General features: G+C 45.8%; 1 protein-coding gene across 1 annotated transcript in view; it reads right to left on the bottom strand.

Moving 5' to 3' along the window:
- Positions 1–8,916, bottom strand: part of DISP2 (dispatched RND transporter family member 2) — a 36,454-nt gene extending 27,538 nt beyond the window's left edge. Inside the window, exon 1 of the mRNA XM_053273416.1 lies at positions 8,743–8,916. Coding sequence (XP_053129391.1) covers positions 8,743–8,837 — 95 coding nt within the window. The 5' untranslated portion in view covers positions 8,838–8,916. The remainder of the gene's footprint in view (positions 1–8,742) is intronic.
- Between the last annotated feature and the right edge of the window lie 9,530 nt (positions 8,917–18,446).

The raw sequence follows: 18,446 nt of genomic DNA, 5'->3' as shown, positions 1-18,446 counted from the left end.
CAGCCCCCAGCATGGCCCCCACCCCACCAGGAGAAGGCCGAAAACCTGCTGAAGACCTCCTGAACAGGTACAGAGCCAGCCAAACTGGCTCTTGGGGGGCATATAGAAGGCCAGCAGTGTCCCCCATGCTGGCACCCATGGACCCCCACCCCCTGCCACCTCCAGGAACCCCACGGAGGGCTGCAAAGTCTTTAAAAAAATTAAGCCTTTAAACGCTCGTGAACCCCCGAACCAAATTCAAGGGGGTTCACCAGGGTGCTGAACTGAACTGGCCCAGTAGGGTTCAAGTGCAGTTTGCTCTAGAACCAAACCGGGCCAGCCGGTTCTGTGCACATCCCTAGTGTACCTACATATGCAATTGGGGTGGTGGGATTGCTGTAGAAGCACACTCACCTGTGGTCTTCTTTCCAGGATTGAGCTCAAAGTAAACCATTTCTGCATGTTTGCAGCACAAGCAAGCTGTGTACAGCACTGATTGGCTGGTACCTGTGATGCCATGTATAAATATCTTCGGAGCAATTTTCAGTTTAATCTATTATATATTTTGAAGAATTGGTTGGTTGGTTGGTTTTAGGGATATGTAGAAAATTCCGAGCTCAGAAAGTTCCAACTCAAAACGGGCCTGTTTTGAGCTCGGAACAGAACTACTCTGTTCCAAGTTGGAATATTCCTAGCATTCCAAGCAGCATTTTGGCAGGCTGTTTCCCCTTTGTTTCCTGTTTTTGGCACTGGCTTCCAATTGGCTTGCAATCTTCTTGCTTCAAATGCTCTCTATGTTGTAATATGTCGGATTTGAGTCAAGTCTTTTCCCCCTTGTTCTCCAGTCATCTACCTTGCCACTTCAGCTCCCACAGTTCTTCCATATACCAAGGGGCCAATTTTGAAATGGGTAGGAGAGGATGCTTAGGAACAATCATGTCTACTGCCCGTGTCCCCTCACCTGATCCTCAACAGAGTACCCTGGAAGGAGAAGCTGGGATTAGATTGGACCACTGGCCTCCCACAGCTAAGTCTCTGTGATGCATACCAGGTTGGCCCCTTCATTAATAATCAGATCATGGATTATTTCTTATTTATTCTGGACCAATCAGGCATTACAAATGAGCAAGTTGAGGCTCTGTGTAGGGATGTGCATGGCCTCCGAACCGGTCCGGTTTGGCATGGGGGGGTTGTAGCTTTAAGGGCGAGGGGTAGTACTTACCCCCCCCCCGGCCGCTCTTCCCCCTCCGGTGCTGTGGTTTTTTGTAAAGTTTCTGGGGCGGCAGCGTTCCCCGCTGTCGCTCCTGCCCCCGTCGTTAGCCTGCCATTGCCGAAGTACGTAACACGCATGCACCCGCTCCGGCGCGTGTGCGCACCCGCCGCCGCGTGCGCGCTCCGCGTACGTCACACGTCGATGTATGACGTATGCGGAGCATGCGCGGGGCGGTGGGTGCACATGCGCGCCGGAGCGGGCACATGCGTGTTACATACTTCGGTAATGGCAGGCTAACGACGGGGGCAGGGGCGGCAGCGGGGAACGCTGCCGCCCCAGAAACTTTACAAAAAACCACAGCGCCGGAGGGGGAAGAGCGGCGGGGGGGGAGTACTACCCCCCCCACCCTTAAAGCTACAACCCCCCTCCATGCCAAGCCGCAGGACCGGCTCGGATCCGGATCGGTTCGGAGGCCTCCAGCATGGCCTCCGAACCGGTTCGGGCACATCCCTAGCTCTGTGGGTAGTTGGCACTGCTCCCCAACATTAAAGAGCTGGCAGGACAGCAGGAAATGGAAACAGCTATTAGATTTCTGATTTCCCTTCCCCTTGTAACGGCCTTCTGACCTGCCAATGTTACTTCTTCTATTCCCCACTACCACTGGTTAGCCTCTGAAGTCTTCCTAATATGAAGGTAACATCAGCTAAGGATACAGATCAGTGATTTTGCCTATTAAGGAACAAATACTGGCAAATTTGAGAGAGTGTCTTCCTGGTTCTGAACTTATCGGTTTGATAAGGAGAATCTAGGAGAACTCTGGCACTTCTGTAGTTAAACAAATCCCCCCCCCCCGCTTTTTATGGACTTTTGTTTTCTCCCTCCACGGGGCAGTGGCAAGGTGCAGTGGGCCTTGCAAGGGCATGTGAAGTGTCAGCAGAGGGGCAAAGGGAAAGCAAGGGGGCAGCTTGTTGGCAGCAGCCTCACAAGGGTGTGCAAGGCAGTGGCAGGGGGGCAAATGGACTCGCAAGGGTATGAGAAGTGGTGATGAGGTGACAGGAGGGCATATGAGGTGGCCACAGTATGGTGAATAAGCTTGTGAGGGGGCATAGGAGTGGGAGTTTGGGAGGGTGAGGTAGCAAATGGACTTAAGAGGTAATGTGAGATGGTGGTGAGGTGTCAGGGACCTTGTGAGGACGTGCAAAGCAGTGGAAGATGGTGAATGGACGTGAGGGCATGGAAGGTGGTGGCAAGGGATAAGGCAGTGGTGAACTGCCTTTGAACATGGAGGTTCTATATCATTGCTCACCCTCATACAGTCCATTACTGACCTCAGACACCTGTTCAGGGCTTCTCCCACCATATCTCGCTGTGTTGAGAAAAATAGATGAGTGTCATCACCCCTGACCACCACCCAAATTTTTGGATGATACCTCCCAGTGGTTTCATCTAGACGTTAAAAAGTATGGCAGAAAAGATCGAACTCTGCAAAACCCTTTAAGCCAGGCCTGCTCAACTTTGCCCCCCCCCATCTGTTTTTGGACTACAGCTCCCATAATCCCCAGCCACAGTGGCCAATAGCCAGGGATTATGGGAGTTGTAGGCCAATGTCTGCAGGAGGGCTGAAGTTGAGCAGCCCTGCTGTAAGCCAAGTTCCTTAGGACAGCGCAGCCTTCCTCCCAGCACCACCTTTTGGATTCTGTCATAGAATCACCACAACACAGTTCCCCCAGGAAGGCAGCCTAAAAGGCTGCTATGATCAGTGGGGTCAAAAGCAGCTGAGAGGTCCAGAATAATCAACATGCTCATATTTACATCCCTCATGAATATCTCCTAGTTTAGATCATCCATCAGAGTGACCAAAGCAGTTTCAGCACCAATACTGGACCTGAAGCAAGACCGAGGATCTAAATGAGCTTCATCCAGAATTTCTGGAGTTGTCAATCACCTTGCTCAGAAGTGGTAAATTAGGAACTGGAAGGTGATTATTACATTCCAGCAGCTTTTAAAAATCAAAGACTGCACAATTGCCTCCAAGGAGGCATGAGTCTTACATTCATCAGGAAAACAAACAGCTCGCCATGGGGAAACATATGAATTGTTTCTTCACAATATTATTCTATCTCAGAAACAAAACATGTTTCACAAAAAGGTAAAGCATGGATTACTTATGTACCCTCTTTCCCCATTTCTGGGAAATCTTGGAAGTTATTGATACAGGTAGAAAAACTAGGAATATGAAGGAATCCTGTTGCTGTATTGCATCAGAATACTAGAAGTTAAAAAAATTCTCTCTCTCTCTCTCTCTCTCTCTCTCTCTCATACACACACACGCAAGCAAGCAAACAAACAAAACAAAACAAACAAACAAACAGGCTTCTTTCTGCAGTGATAGTCTTTATCAAATACTATTAGCAATTATTTTTTCATATTTTAAAAAAATCCCTGCTGATCTGAAGCCTCATGTTGTTTGCCAATTTCTGTGTAGGCATCACAATATCTCCCCCTGGGATTTATGGAAGAAGGTTTCTGAACTGGGTTTTATAGTGGAGATAGAGGACAAAATGTCAGATCCATTTTCTGAGACTTTGAAAGAGCGCAACACCTAAAACAGGGAGTATAGAACATGAATGCAGAAGCGGTGATCTCCCCCATCCCCCGCATTCATATTCCGCTGATATGATAAGGTGATGATGTTATAGAAATGGAATCCAGGACTGAAAGTGATCTGAAGTGATACCAAGAACATAGAACTGCACCTTTAAAATGTTTCCCACATTAAATTGGCCATTCACACGTTTTGTATAAGATTAAGAACATTCTTCCTGAATATAAAATAGTACAAAACACTGGAGCAGATGAAGACATAATTAAATAGAATGGCTAACATGATGAGAAAAATTACTCACAGTAGTCCCACTGAAAATAAAAGGACAAGTTAGACAATTCCTAACTTGTCCTTTTAATTTCAATGGGACTGTTCTGAGTAATTTTCCCCACCATGTCGGCCAGTATAGATAGAGTATAGTGCTCAACTATTTTTCAGATATCTCTACGTGTTAAATCTGAACATTTTTAGTCTTGTGCATCTCAAACCAAGCACACCTCTTTGTGGGAACCCTTTTTAATTTTGCAAAGACCTGCTAATGTCCAAATGAGAAATATGATGGACATATAAAGCTGCCTTATTTTGAATCAGACCATTGACCCACCTACTGTATATCCACATTGTTTTCACTGACTGGCTGCATCTTTCCAGGATTCAATGTCTTTCCCTGCGGCCCTACCTAGAAAAGTCAGCAATGGAACCTGAGACCTTCTACAAGCACAGCAGGCACACTACTAGTGAGTTACAATGCCTCCCCTAAGAGACAGGCTTTGACTAAAACAATGAGGAAAGGTGGATTATCAGAGATTTCAAGACAAATTTTGCCTAGCCCTCCTCAACAAAGTTGTATCTGTGAATAAGCAGATGGGAAATGACAGTGATGTGTTGAGGGCTGAGCCAACAATGACATCACTTTGAGCTGAGCCAGGAATGAAGTCACTCTGGACATGCTGAGATTTAGGGTTCTAAATCTGCATGGCATATTCCAGTGGGATTTCTACATAAACGGCCAGCTGGATGACAATTTGTTTTGTAATTGGGCCTACTTGTAAGGATTCAGCAAGTTTTTGAGTTACACAGAACTCTTCACCAGACAGAATTGCAACATATATAGAAAGCAATAGAACATGTCAGATCCCCATAGGCTGATATCAAAGTGGAGTTTTAAGTATTAATAGGTTTTGTTTAATTTTAATATATAAATATGTTTTATTTCCAGAGCCTACAGTGCAAGAAAGGATGAAAGAACCTCACATGGCTATGCTTTAAATATGCCGCACCCAGAGGCAGTAGACTGCTGATGATTAGATTTTCATGCAAATGACAGAGAATGGCTACCACAATCTTGCTGAGCTCATGAGCTTCCCTGGGGACTCTGGCTGGCCAATGTCAAAGAGAAAGCATCCTCAGCTTGACAAACCTTTCATCTGTTCTAACATGGAATGCTTATGTCTTGTAATATCACTACATGTACCACTAGCCCACCATCTCAAGATGTCATAGTGGCACTAAAGTGAAAAAGAGTCCCTCCTCAAGATCTTAGGGTGCAGCAGGGATCCCTTCCTGCTGCAATGTCATGACATGTACCATTTAAATCTGGTTCAATGGAAGTACCAGACTTTTAAAAACACAACATACCCTTAGCATGCACCTATGTCTTTTAATCCAAACCTGCACAAAACATAACCTTATTCACACATTATAGTCTCAACTACAAGTGTACAGTATAAGGCACAGATCTATATACATATATAAGCCTGAATCAGACATTGTAAAAATGCCCTGCTGTAGCTGTGCACAGCGGGGCGAAAGAGGAGGAAGTCCCGCCCCTGCCGTGTCACTCACCTGTGCACCCCGCCACTCACACACACAGTGAGGCTTGTATGAAGCAGGAAGAGCCCTACCTGGGAGGTTCTTCCATGATTGTGAGGGTGGATCAATCCAGTCGTGCAATCATGGAAGTGCCTGCCACCACAGGTAGGGCTCTTATACGAATACAAATACAAAGAATATTTATATACCACTTTTCAACAAAAAGTTTTCAAAGCGGTTTATATAGATATAAATAGATAAATAAAAATGGCTCCCTGTCCCCAAAGGGTTCACAATCTAAAAAAGAAAAACAAGACAGCCACCAGCAACAGCCACTGGAAGGATGCTGTGCTGGGGATGGAAAGGGCCAGTTGCTCTCCCCCTGCTAAATAGAATCATTACTTTTAAAAGCTGCCTCTTTGTTCAATTAGCAGGGGATAATTAGCAGGAGACAAGCCCCTCTGTAAGCATGAACAGTGGGCCGCACAGGTGAGTGACATGGCTGGGGAGGGACTTCCTCCCCCTTCACCCCACTGCGCACAGCTAGAGCAGGACATTTTTATAACGTCTGAATCCGGCTATAGTTTTTCACATGCTATGCTGAACATAGGTTCAGAAGTAGAATTCCTGGCTGACATACCATGCAAGGGTACATCAGCTCTGTAACGTTGCATGCACACAAGTTGCACAATTGAGCAAACTCAAATATTGCACAAATGTTACACAAGAGTAAGTCTTTTCTTTCCAATGTGCTTACTCTTGCATAATGTCATTTGTAAAATATTTGCACCTGTACTATGTGGAGTCTGTACCCAAGTTCATGTACAGACATCTGTACACTTGTACAACATACGGCCTGAATAGGGCTAGTATGCATGCATGTACAAACATTTCATTAAGTATTATGACCTTCTTTGCCCTGATGTAATTGGTTCTTGTCCATATTTTCACTAGTGCAGCCAACCAATAACTTAAAAAAAATTGTTAGTCTGGCTTTTAATCTGTAATTAAAATTAATTAATTTAATGGCCATTTACATGATGCAAAATCTCAGTGCAGGCACTTTTGTGAAGACGTTGAAAAAAGTGAAGTTTCTTGAAACTATTAGAATTTGAATAAACAAAAGCTGCTACTCATTTTTAAAGGAGTGGCCACTTTGAGTTTTCTATCACATTTGGGATATATTTTCTATCACATTTGGGATATATAAGCACATATATTAGAAAAAAGAACATTCAAGACCCATCACTACTGTGGAAGTTCCAGGTTTAAAAAGCATTGATACTGAACATAAAAAGCCCAGCTGGATCAGACTGAAGACCATCTGCTCCAGCATTTGGTTTCCAACAGCAGTTATTCAGGAAGTTTGTGAGCAGGCATGAATGCAACAGCCCTCCCCAGTTGCGTTTATCACCAGCGTCTGGTATTCAGTGATATACTGCCTCTGAACATGGGGGTTCCATTTAGCTAGCATGACTAGTCGCAGCTAATAGAGCCATTCTTCATGACATGAATGTTGAGGCAAACTCAAAACAGAGTTCAGCTCAATTCCACAAGGAATTTGAACAAACATTGTCCTTTTAAATTGCTCGTGGGTTGTATCAGAGGAAGGAAAGCTGTAATAATTTCACTTGGAAGGGTGCCAGCTTTTAGATGCAAACTAGAAAACATCTCTGCATTATCTTCTTATCAGATTTGACAGAAGAAAGACAAAGAAAGCATAGCTTTTGCCATATGTCCGCAGCGTTTTATTGCTCCCAGTGATCCCACTGACTACAGGCAGGATTTGTAACTTGTAACTAAACCTTTTACAGTGCATCCTATGCAAGTTTACTTGAAAACATATCTACTGAATGGGGCTTATTTCCAGGATTGCAGTCTTAATCTATGGATTGACTGAAGTTTCCAGACCTTTTCACATTTATTGTGTACACATATATCTTCATACTCAATGGTCCATGAAGATAATCCATCTAGGAGCTATCTCTTAAAGAATGTCTTCTGAATCCACACCCCAACACCCTCCTGCTTTCTCCCCTAAGGACTATCATTAGGATACCTTCCTCTGATAATGGCTTCTTTCATCCCATTGCACCCTGCAGGGAAAAATCACACCCCTGGCGCTATAGCTGTTTTATGGATGCCAGCCTTTACTCTTGTTCTGTATCTGACACCTGATGGTTGCAGGGTCAACCAGTACTATAGACTAGGGATCATCCAGTCTGCCCAGCCCAGACTTTGCTCCGCCTTCTTTGTGTTTGCTTAGCGGGGAATCTGGGCAAAATTTGCCTCCTGTTTCTTTTGTTTGTGGCGCGCACCACAGAAGAGATTTCCTCCTTTTGTTGTGTCTCATTTGGGGCTCTAGGAGCAGGAAATTCTCTCTGACACAAATGACAGCTCTCCTCAAGGATCTAGGGCAACGCACGTCACTTCCATCGAGGATAAAAAGGCACACACCAGCGTGGCGACAGATGTGCAGATGGGCTCGTTTGATATCACTACTAGTAGAACATGCAGAGACATTAGCCCCGTTCGGATTGAAGGAGGTTTGCTGGGGATGGCTTCCCGAAGTGTCACTGGCTGCGTGCACTGCAAGAGTTTGACAGAATCCCTTGTTTACCCGGCGGCCGCAGGCAGCCTCCGACACCTCGAGGAAACAGCAAACACGCGTGGCGGGGATGCGAGAGCCAACCGGACTGAAACCCGGGAGAAGGCATTGCAGCCTGCCCCGGCTGGTGCACGGGGTCGCGCACGACGCTCCAGCGCTCCACTCTGCGATGCCAACTTTTGCAGGGAGGGTGATCCGCTGACAGCGGCGCCCTACAGCAGGGATGAAGCCGAGGCGTCTGCAGGGTTGCTGGGAGCAGCAGCAGGTCCCTCCCTCACCTCCCGTCGCCCGGGGGAGATCGCCTCCATTGTCTGGGAAATGAACGGCTGGCCTGGGTTGGCACTCAGCGCTGGCAATGGAAGCGGGGCGGGAGTGGCGGAATGGAGCGGGCTTAGGGCTGGTAGAGGGGAAAGGCATGGAGGACCCCGAGGAGGACGCAAGAGCCAAGGAAGGGGAGGGCTCTGCTGCACGCGTGGAGTCTGTCCGACCGGCAGCCCAAGCCCGCGCCTGGTACCCGAGCCTTACCTGGAGGAGCAGCATCCTTTCTCTGGGCGCGTCGCCTCTGCCCTCTCGCCCGCAGCCGCCTCGTCCAGTGACTGGGGACCTGCCGCCCCTTCCATGGCCCTCGGCGCCCTTGCCTTCCTGCGGGCAGCGCTGCCTGGGGGTGGGTGGGGGTGGGGGCAGGAGAAAGGCGCTGACCGCAGCTCCGCGGTGCTGAACGCTTTCTCCAGAGCCGCAGCGGCTGCGCCCTCGCCGACAAAGCGCGTGCGCTAATCCAGCGGGAACCTATTGGGGAGGGGACCGGACCGAGCCGGGCACGTGGTCCAATCGCAGCAAAGGGAGGGGGAGGCCGACCTGAGAGCGCTGTTTCGGGCTGCTGAGCGGCTGAGTGGACAGCATCTTCTATGGTCTCTCTAGACTTTCCCGAGCACATCCTATCTATCGGGGTCACAACTATTCGAGGAGGAGGGGGGGAGGAGGGTGTGTGTGTGCGTGAGTGAGAGAGAGAGAGAGAGAGAGAGAGAGAGAGAGATTTTCTTGGTGCCTCCCAAGTACTAGAGACAGGAGAAATACGCTTTGTATTTGTGTATTCCGAATCCTTCAAAGAAAGCAAAATGATTGACCATAGTATGCATATAGTTTCTGACCAAACCTTCCCGTCTTGTTGTTTTGATAAAAAACACTTTTTGGGGGCCTGTCATGGTCGGGTTACCAGTAACTGTTGCCTGGCCATGTCCTTGGAATGTGCCTTATCATCGGAGCTAAATAATATCAAGAGACCTGATGGAATATTTTTCCTGAGATGAAGATGTACATCAAGATGTACTGAATCAGCTAGAGTTAGCACCCACTGGAAGCTGCTTGGACTATCTCAGTGAGCTAATTATAGTTTGATTCCCCCCCCCTTCTTTGTTTGCATCCATTCTGGCTACTTTTCTGTCCCTCCTGACTTCCTGTAGCACTCACATGCTTGGGTGGGACTCCTTGCTCTGATTGATTGTGAGACTGCCAGGAACTGATCTAAGGACATGGGCCTTAAAGGGCCTTAAAGGGCCTTAAAGGGCTCAGCCCCCCCCCCAAGAGCTGAGAATGAGAAAGACAGGTAACTTTTAACTAACTAACTTTTAACTTTTAACAGTTAACTAATGAAAGTTTTTTTAAAAAACACCTTTCATAAACAATAGCCTAAAGATCCATCCTAGAACCAACTGCTGCGTCTTAACCCATGGTTTGAGTCTGAGAATCAGTTAATATACCTCTGCAGTCAATAGGTCTAGGAAACAGACCATTGTGCTTTGCATGCGTGAGTTTGGAAGAGAGCTGTCTTGGGGTAGCAAGCATGACTTGTCCCCTTAGCTAAGCAGGGTCCACTCTGGTTGCATATGAATGGGAGACTAGAAGTGTGAGCATTGTAAGATATTCCCCTTAGGGGATGGAGCTGCTCTGGGAAGAGCATCTAGGTTCCAAGTTCCCTCCCTGGCAGCATCTCCAAGATAGGGCTGAGAGAGATTCCTGCCTGCAACCTTGGAGAAGCCTCTGCCAGTCTGTTTAGACAATACTGAATGAGAGGGACCTATGGTCTGACTCAGTATATGGCAGCATCTTATGTTCCTATGAACAGTCTCTCTAATCTTTTGAAAAAATCAAGATTCACTTTGGTAGAGGTGTTGAAAAAAAGAAAACACATCTTCTCATCTTTCCTAATAACTGCTGTTAAAGTGAACTGACTTAAGTAAAATGTCAAAAGGAGATACAAATTAGGTTCTTTCCCCCCACAGTGTATAGACTATGTTTATTTTTTCCATAATAATGATAGTAAAGGATTACATTTGTCATGTATTATGTCAAATTAGAGTCGATCCAGGTAGGCTTCATTTGTGCTGTCCTCCAGAAGCTTGTCCATGACAATGACCTTGACCCTTCTGACATTCACCTTGGCCCTTCTCATGACAATGACTTTGATCCTTGCGACATTCCTCTCCAGAAGCTTGGCCATGACAATGACTTTCACTCTTGTGGCATTCACCTTGCCCATGACCTTGGCCCTTCTCATGACAATGGGTTTGGCCATGACTGTGGCATTCTCCATGTTTCTCATGCTGTGAAAAGCCAGGAAATCAACAAAAAGTGTGATGAATTGCTAGAGTGTTGAAGACACTATTTGCACTTTAGAATTAGCCCCTCTTCTCTTAATGCCCTATAAGTCTTAAGATAGCATAAAGAACATAAGCCCTTCTGTGATACTAGTCTGGAGACTGAAATGCAAGCAGATTGACTTGACAAGCTTTTCTAAACATGTCATTACATTTTACACTTAGCAGTTTTATGGAGGCTGCAATGCATTTTGATGGCATAAAACTGAGGGATCAGCAACAGAAGGACCCATTCCTTGTTCTAAGTTCCTGACTGCTGCAGGCAGCAAAGCCCTAAATAATTCAGCAGAGACAAGGAAGAATGTTGAGACTAAAACAATGGGTGGGAACCCATAAGTTTCTGTCTGTGACATCTGCTGGGCCTCCAGTCTGTAAAATTAAGGCATCATTGAAACTGATGCTATTTGCTTCCAAACAAACAGAGATAGGATTGCACTGCATGTTCTGATTACAATACAGGCTTTGGTATGTGCATCTGATTCCATACATGAGGCAGTAGATCCCCTTTGGGCTCACACCCAAACAAATATACATCAAATTACAACCGTAGGAGACTGGAATCTGAATAGATCTGTCCGTGTTGGTTATCATGTTGGCTAGATGGCACTAGCCATCACAAGTAGTATGCCATTCAGAGTGGTATGCCACTGAAGATCAGTTGCTGTTGAGCTACAGCAAGAGAGGGCTACCTTCATCGTGTCATGCTTGTGCTTCCTAGAAGCATCTGATGGTGCACTGTGAAAAGTAAGATGCCAAACTAGATGGACCTTTAGTCTGATCCAGATTAATGTGCAGAGATATGCATAGCTGTGGTAGAGCATGGATGCATGCAAAGACAAAAGTACAGCAGTGTCCTTTGGGGGCAAAGTGGGGCAGGCCTGTCTTTTACTATACTGCATGTCAGCTGAAACCTGTACTAAAGCAGAGAACCATATCTCATGGTTCACATCAGTATGTTTGCACCAGTTTGGCTGGTTAGATGGCAGCTAAACACTTTTAGGACAGCACATCCAGGATGCAATCCTCAGCTTTCTGCTTCACCCATTTTGTGACACACAATAGTTTTGAGTAATACCACTCAGAGTGCCAGAGCTGGTGAAGGTGGCTGTTCCTGGGAGAGCAGTGGCAATACCAGCTGCTACGCTGGCACAACATTCTGGATCAAACTGCAATGGCAGAGCTACACCATATGAATATGAATGTGACAGATATCATGATGGATATTTATATAGGACAGTTATTTATATACCACTTTTCAACAAAAGTTCCCAAAGAGGGTTGAGGAGGAGGAGGAGGAGGAGAAATGATAGACACCAGCAACAGCTACTGGAGGGATGCTGTGCTGGGGATGGATAGGGCCAATGGCTCTCCCCCTGCTTAATAAAATACCAAGGACCAAGATTGTACTGGCGTGGCAGCCACTGCATCTCATTATACTATTATTTTCTGGGGCTGTAGATCCAGTCCAGCTCTTTAGTGTTTATATGGCCAAAGCATTTCCTAGATCACTTGGTAAATTTAAGAAGTGTTCACAAAAGTTCTCTGAGCCCATGTTTCAAATCAGCAGAATAGGGAAAACAAGACACCTTTGGTCCGTGTTGACAGAATCTCCTGCTTGGGGTTGTTTGTAGAGTATAGTCTGAAACGAGGATCTCAATGGACACTTTTTCTTTTAACTAGCACTGCTACTATTAACTCATGTTTTGTAAGCTGTTCAAAGTTCTTTGTATTGCTGACAGGGCAGGCAGCTCTGCAACTGCTGTCTGTAAAATTAGTGTATTGTTATTTCTGGTTTTTATGAGGGATGTAAAAAAGCCTCTTCCATGGAACCAACGCTTAGCAAGATTTCCTGGAAAAGAGGACTGCTCCAGGGCTGTGATGTACTGTTGTTCTTCTGAACTGAAAAATGAGGCAGTAAGCAGTAAGAAGTGTGTGTGTGTGCGGGGGGTGGGGGGACTACACACAGGCCCAGCCAAAGCACCACCAGCGAGCTGCCACTCCCATCTGCATACTTGTGGTGCCAAGCCATGGGCATTTTTCACACAAGGCTTTTAGTTTGCATCTTATCCAAAATGGAGGGCGTGGGTTCACATATTGGCCAGATTTACCTCAAAGTCCCAGCTAGCTATTGAGGAGCACTTCACACACAATTCGGGTTTTTCATTGTGCATTAGAGTGATTTACATCCAGGGTAAAAAAAATCTACTTTGGGGGGGGGGGGCAGCTTTGAACTCACAGTAAATTTGTGTTAAAGCCTGCTGTGTGAAAAATGCCATGGAGAAATGTTTCTCCCCACCGCTCTCTTGCCCCCTGCCCAAATGGACCCTTTCCCTCCTTTCCCTCCCAGCCACACCAACCCTCCCCCTCTCTCCCCCTTGGGTCTCTCCCTTCATGCCACTCACTACACAGCCCCTTCCCCGTGCCAGAAATTTTCTTTCCATGCCTCTGCCCTTTCTCCCCTTGTGGTGCTGGTGGTGGCAAGCACTGTCACTACATCTCACACTTACTGGTCCCCCCAGTTTCCCTGCCTTTTGAAAAGGCAGGAGGTGGGGAACTGAGCAACAGGAAGCAGTGATCCACACTTCCTGATACAGTCATCCCTCACCAACCACGAGGGTTCCGTTCCAGGAAAATCTTTCAGTTGGCAAATTGAGGAACCTGTCACAATTTCCCAGTCACAGGTACTCAAAACTGCAATTGGGAAAACTGCGGTTCGCAAGGGATGACTGTAATCCATTCACCATCCCTGCCTTTTCAAAAGGCCCGCAATGTAAGGAGATTAGCAGTGGCAGGAGAGGCAGGGCAAAGAAAGGCCCAGTGGGGCAGCAAAGGTACTGCCTCCGTCTTTGTCTGATTGAATCCATCACCTGAGGCCACTGTCTCACCACAACTTATGGGTAGGCTTGGCATGACTACACAGACAATGTTTCTTAGGCTGTGCCATTTTCAGAGTGGTTTGGAAGTATAATAGTGTTATTGTGATCCACAGTTGATGTGTACTTCCCCCCACCCCCATGGGCTCTGGTCTAACCAGTTTTGTAGATTTTCAGTGCATTTCGAGGTGAATCTGGGAAGCCTAGATTCTTCCTCCCAGAAAAAAGAGAAAGGCAGTTTCTGGAATTCCCTAGATCTGTGTGCAGCTGTGGTAGGTGCCTATTGGCTAGCACATGTGACATCACTAGAGTCAAGTAGCACACTTCTCCCATCAGTGGAGTGATTTTGTAGCTTTAAAAGTTGGATCCATCTATATCTTATATTTAGTAAGGTGAAGAATTAATATATATGCATGTAAATGTATGTATGGCTCTATTTTTAATTAATAGTGCAAGATTGCCAGTGCTTCCACTATAATGAAGCCAGCATTATAATTTCAACAGTATTTTCTTATTTCTCAAAACCCCTTTCCCCCCACTGAACAAAGCACAATTCCTCTCCAGCAGAAAAATGAACACCTCTGGAGTTTTACAGTCCTTTAAAAATGGGCTAATAACTGCCCTGCTCCCCACCCCTCATCACAGCATGGCTCTCCTGGAACAAGGCTCTCCAACATTAGATTTGTGAAATTTTCTAGCTACTGAAGTAGGGTTGGAGTCACTATAACACTATGGGGGCAGTCATAATGGACATTTTAGGCATATGTCTATAGACATAACTTTAAATCAAAGCAGCAAATCCACAGAGACAATTAGAAGATGGAATAAAGGAAATAAACCAGACACAAGATTTAATGCCAGCGATAAGGAAGCAACAGGAAGAATGGAGATTAAAAAGGTGATAAGAAAAAAATGAAAGGGAGACAAGAAACTCAAGGCTATGGGGGATATACACACACACACACACACACACACACACACAAACACACACACGAGAATGACATGGATCAGTAGAGTCTCTGTGACCTTTAAAGGGAACAAGATTACAGGGTATTTGTTTTCTCTCCCTCCCCACCACCCCGCTGTAGCTGTGAGATCAGCAATACCTATCCTTGTAAAATGTTTCTGTTACTTTGACACAGAGCTGCTCAATTAATAGATCATGGGTTATCTTACCCCCTGCCAGCTGGTTTGCAAATTTAAATCAAGCTATGGTAAAAAAGGTTCTATATTAGTTTTACTTCAAATAAAATACTTTAAGGTGATATTTTCCTTTTAGATTTTGTTTGTAATGCTAACCGGAAAAGATGCTCAGTGATGGCTCTTTTTAGCTCTGTATGTGAGTCCCTCTATTTTGGTGATTTTCAGGTGGCAAAAGGAGTCTGCTTATAGGTGACAGTGGCAAAGGTCCTCCCAGCAGTCACTACCTGGCTGACACAATTCCACCCCCCATCCCCTCCCTAGAATGCAATCTATGAATGATATTATAAAGCTATTCACATGATCATCCCCAGGTGGGGATGGCAGGCAGGCAGGCAGGGAGGGAGGGAGGGAGGGAGAAGGCAGGGTCACCCTCTCACCTCCCACCCAGACGATTGCTGTGCTTTTCCTTGGGTGCACAGCCACACACCCACACAATCCACACTGCTCCTGGCAGTAGGGATCTCCAGAGGCTGGGATGACACAGCCCGGCCTCCAGATATCCCACAATGCATTGCACTACAAGCATGGTGCATTGGGGGATACCTCCATGAGACAGGCATCTGTGCGCTTGGGCTGCAAGCAGCCTAAGTATACACACAATCCTGACACTGGGGTTAAGGACGCACTTGTGCCCTTAACCTCAGTGAAAGGTCAGGCTTCGAAGTGGGGTTAGGTGGCTGGGAAGTGCTGGGATCCATGGAGATCCTGGAGCTGCACATGAGCAGCCTAACCCATTAGCCTGCCCTAGCTTGGGTTAGGCTGTTTGTGAGAACAGCCCTTATGTCATCATGCAGCATTATTTCCAGGTGGCATTCTGGGGTAGGGGGAAGGCAGCCATCAAGAAGACTGCCACCCACAAAAGCAGCAACAGTGAAAAGGGGAAGCCAGGGAGAAAAGTAAGTGTTTCCCCCCGCATTTTCTCCTGACACCCCCCAGCGCCTGACACATTGGTCAAAAATTCTCCGCTGAGAACCTTTGGCTCCTAGTTGTAACTATAGTTTAATCATTTGTATTTGTTCTAATGTTAAATGTTTAACATCTTTTTATGAGCTGCTTTGAAAACCTTGTTGATAAGCCAGAGATTTCTTGAAAATAAAAATAAAATTAATGTAGTCCATACAGGTTTGAAGCACCTACTACTAGATGGTATGGTAGCCATTCATTCATTCATTCAGTTTCTATATTATATTATTCATTCATTCATTCATTTTTTCACAGAGTCTAACCATTCACAAAGATATTGAATAAAGTTTCTAGAGAAAAGAATGGCCCCTCCAACAGTACAGAGGTTGCCAAACTTAAAGCATTTGAAGAAAACCCTACCCCTTTAAGAGTTGTGTCAGGATTTGAGCAGCTTATTGTGAAAGGAGTTCCTAGCCTTCAATGTGTCTTTTATGAAGAGGTTGCCAATTTCTGTTTAAAAGGTGCACAGTAGGGAATATTTAGTGGGATAGGAACTTCTTACACAGTAATTTGCTACCTTCTCCCTGCCATGCAACCCTTGGAGGCACAAGGGCTTCTTTATGGAGGGAGTTTTCTATAATAATTTATTTCCTCCATTCCTGTATCCAGGACCATTAATGAGAGGAGAGGGAGAGGGAGAGAGCAAGAGCGAGAGCGAAAGCACTAAGGTGTTAAAATATAGCATTAAAATATTTTAAATAATAAAAAACAGCTTTAAACCACCCAAATATAATGGGCAATACTTCTGGCAAAGCAGAGAGCCTATGGAGTCAGTTCTTCCTTTCATTACATTTGAATTCCACCTTTCCTCCAAAGTGTTCCATGCACTCCCTTTTATCCTCATAACAACCTTTTAAAGTAGGTTAGGCTAAGACTGGCTGGCTCCAGGGGCAGTGAACTACATGAGGACTGGGGATTTGAACCTGGGTCTCCCAAAACTGCTGTCCACTATACCACACCAGATTACAAAATTCAAAGAGAACTCCCTATCCCCATGCAAATAATTAGTTTTCTTACCTGTGGCTTTGCAGCTGTTAAGAAAAGAGAGGAAAGAATAATTTAATCTTTTTATTTGGTATTCTTTTAATACATCTCTCAGGCATCACTTATACCTAGGATTACCAACTTTTTTACTGGTCCACACCCCTGTGCATTGAAAAGGAGCCTTATCGGCAGCAATGAGCAGTTGATACACTATACCTACAAGCTCACCTGATGTAAATATCTCATCTATTGACAACTGCCTATGATGTGGGCTCAATGCTTGCCAGCCTCTTCCCTCAGGGAAGTTTAAGGAGTGTTTATTATATTGATATGAAAGCTGGGAACATGTTCAAATCCAGATGAATATCTATACATTGTGACCACAAATGCTACAGGAAATTGCTGGGCACACCATGATTAAAGGGAGAGGCTCCGTGCATTCCGTAGCCCCTCAGTGTTCATCATTAATGTGGATTATATACTGACAACAATACTTCCCTCATTCAGCCTCACAACCACCATATAAGAGGCAGGCCTTTGCTGTGCTCAATTAGTTCTAAACAGAGAGCTTTCCCAGACAGCAGGCTTTACCGCAGGTTATCTGTGAGGCTTTACTGCAAGTTTGAAGTTGCTCAAAAAACCTGGCGCAAAACGTGGATTTATTTTTTGCTCTGAGCTACATTCTAACGTGCAATGAAAAACCCGAATTGTGTGTGAAGTGCTCCCTGATAGGTTGCAGGGACTTCAGGCAAATTAGGTGGATATGTGAACGCACACCTCCATTCTGGAGGAGATGCGAATGAAAAGCTGGGTGTGAAAAACTTCAGAGAGTGAGACTGAGGAATCAGTAAGCAGTCACAGGCCTGGATCAAAGTCTGTTGCTTCAAGGGCATCCTGCTCACACAAACTCAGTGCATCCCATCAGGGTTGACACTGTTGGGTACATAGGAAGCTGCCATATACTGAGTCAGACCATTGGTCCATCTAGCTCAGTATTGTCTTCACAGACTGGCAGCGGCTTCTCCAAGGTTGCAGGCAGGAATCTCTCTCAGTCCTATCTTGGAGATGCTGCCAGGGAGGGAACTTGGAACCTTCTGCTCTTCCCAGAGCGGCTCCATCCCCTGAGGGGAATATCTTACAATGCTCACACTTCTACTCTCTCATTCAGATGCAACCAGGGCAGACCCTGCTTAGCTAAGGAGACAAGTCATGCTTGCTACCACAAGACCAGCTTCTCCCTCTCTGCAGAGGAACTAGCACCCTCAGAAGGGCCCTTGCTGATTCCTGAGATTACCTCCAAGCTCAGAGCCTTTCTGTAGTGGTGGCAGAATGACTCTCTCAGGACATGGGAGAGCTGTTTGCTGAGAACTTCCTGAAACCCTGCATCCTATAATCCTCCACATTGCTGTGGAAGGTTCTATATAACCAGAGCAGTCTTCCTCATTGCAAGGCTTGGGAGCCAGTGATGGCTGTCATCAACTCTAAGTGCAGCAGCTCCCTTATAAATTGTTTTCAAGGCCTCTGCAAAGCTTAGGCCAAAACTGAACACACA

Source organism: Hemicordylus capensis, chromosome 1 (genome assembly GCF_027244095.1).
Source record: "Hemicordylus capensis ecotype Gifberg chromosome 1, rHemCap1.1.pri, whole genome shotgun sequence".
NCBI classification, from domain to species: Eukaryota; Metazoa; Chordata; class Lepidosauria; order Squamata; family Cordylidae; genus Hemicordylus; species Hemicordylus capensis.
Note: the sequence above shows the minus strand (reverse complement) of the source record. Positions and strands in the feature narration are given on the sequence as shown.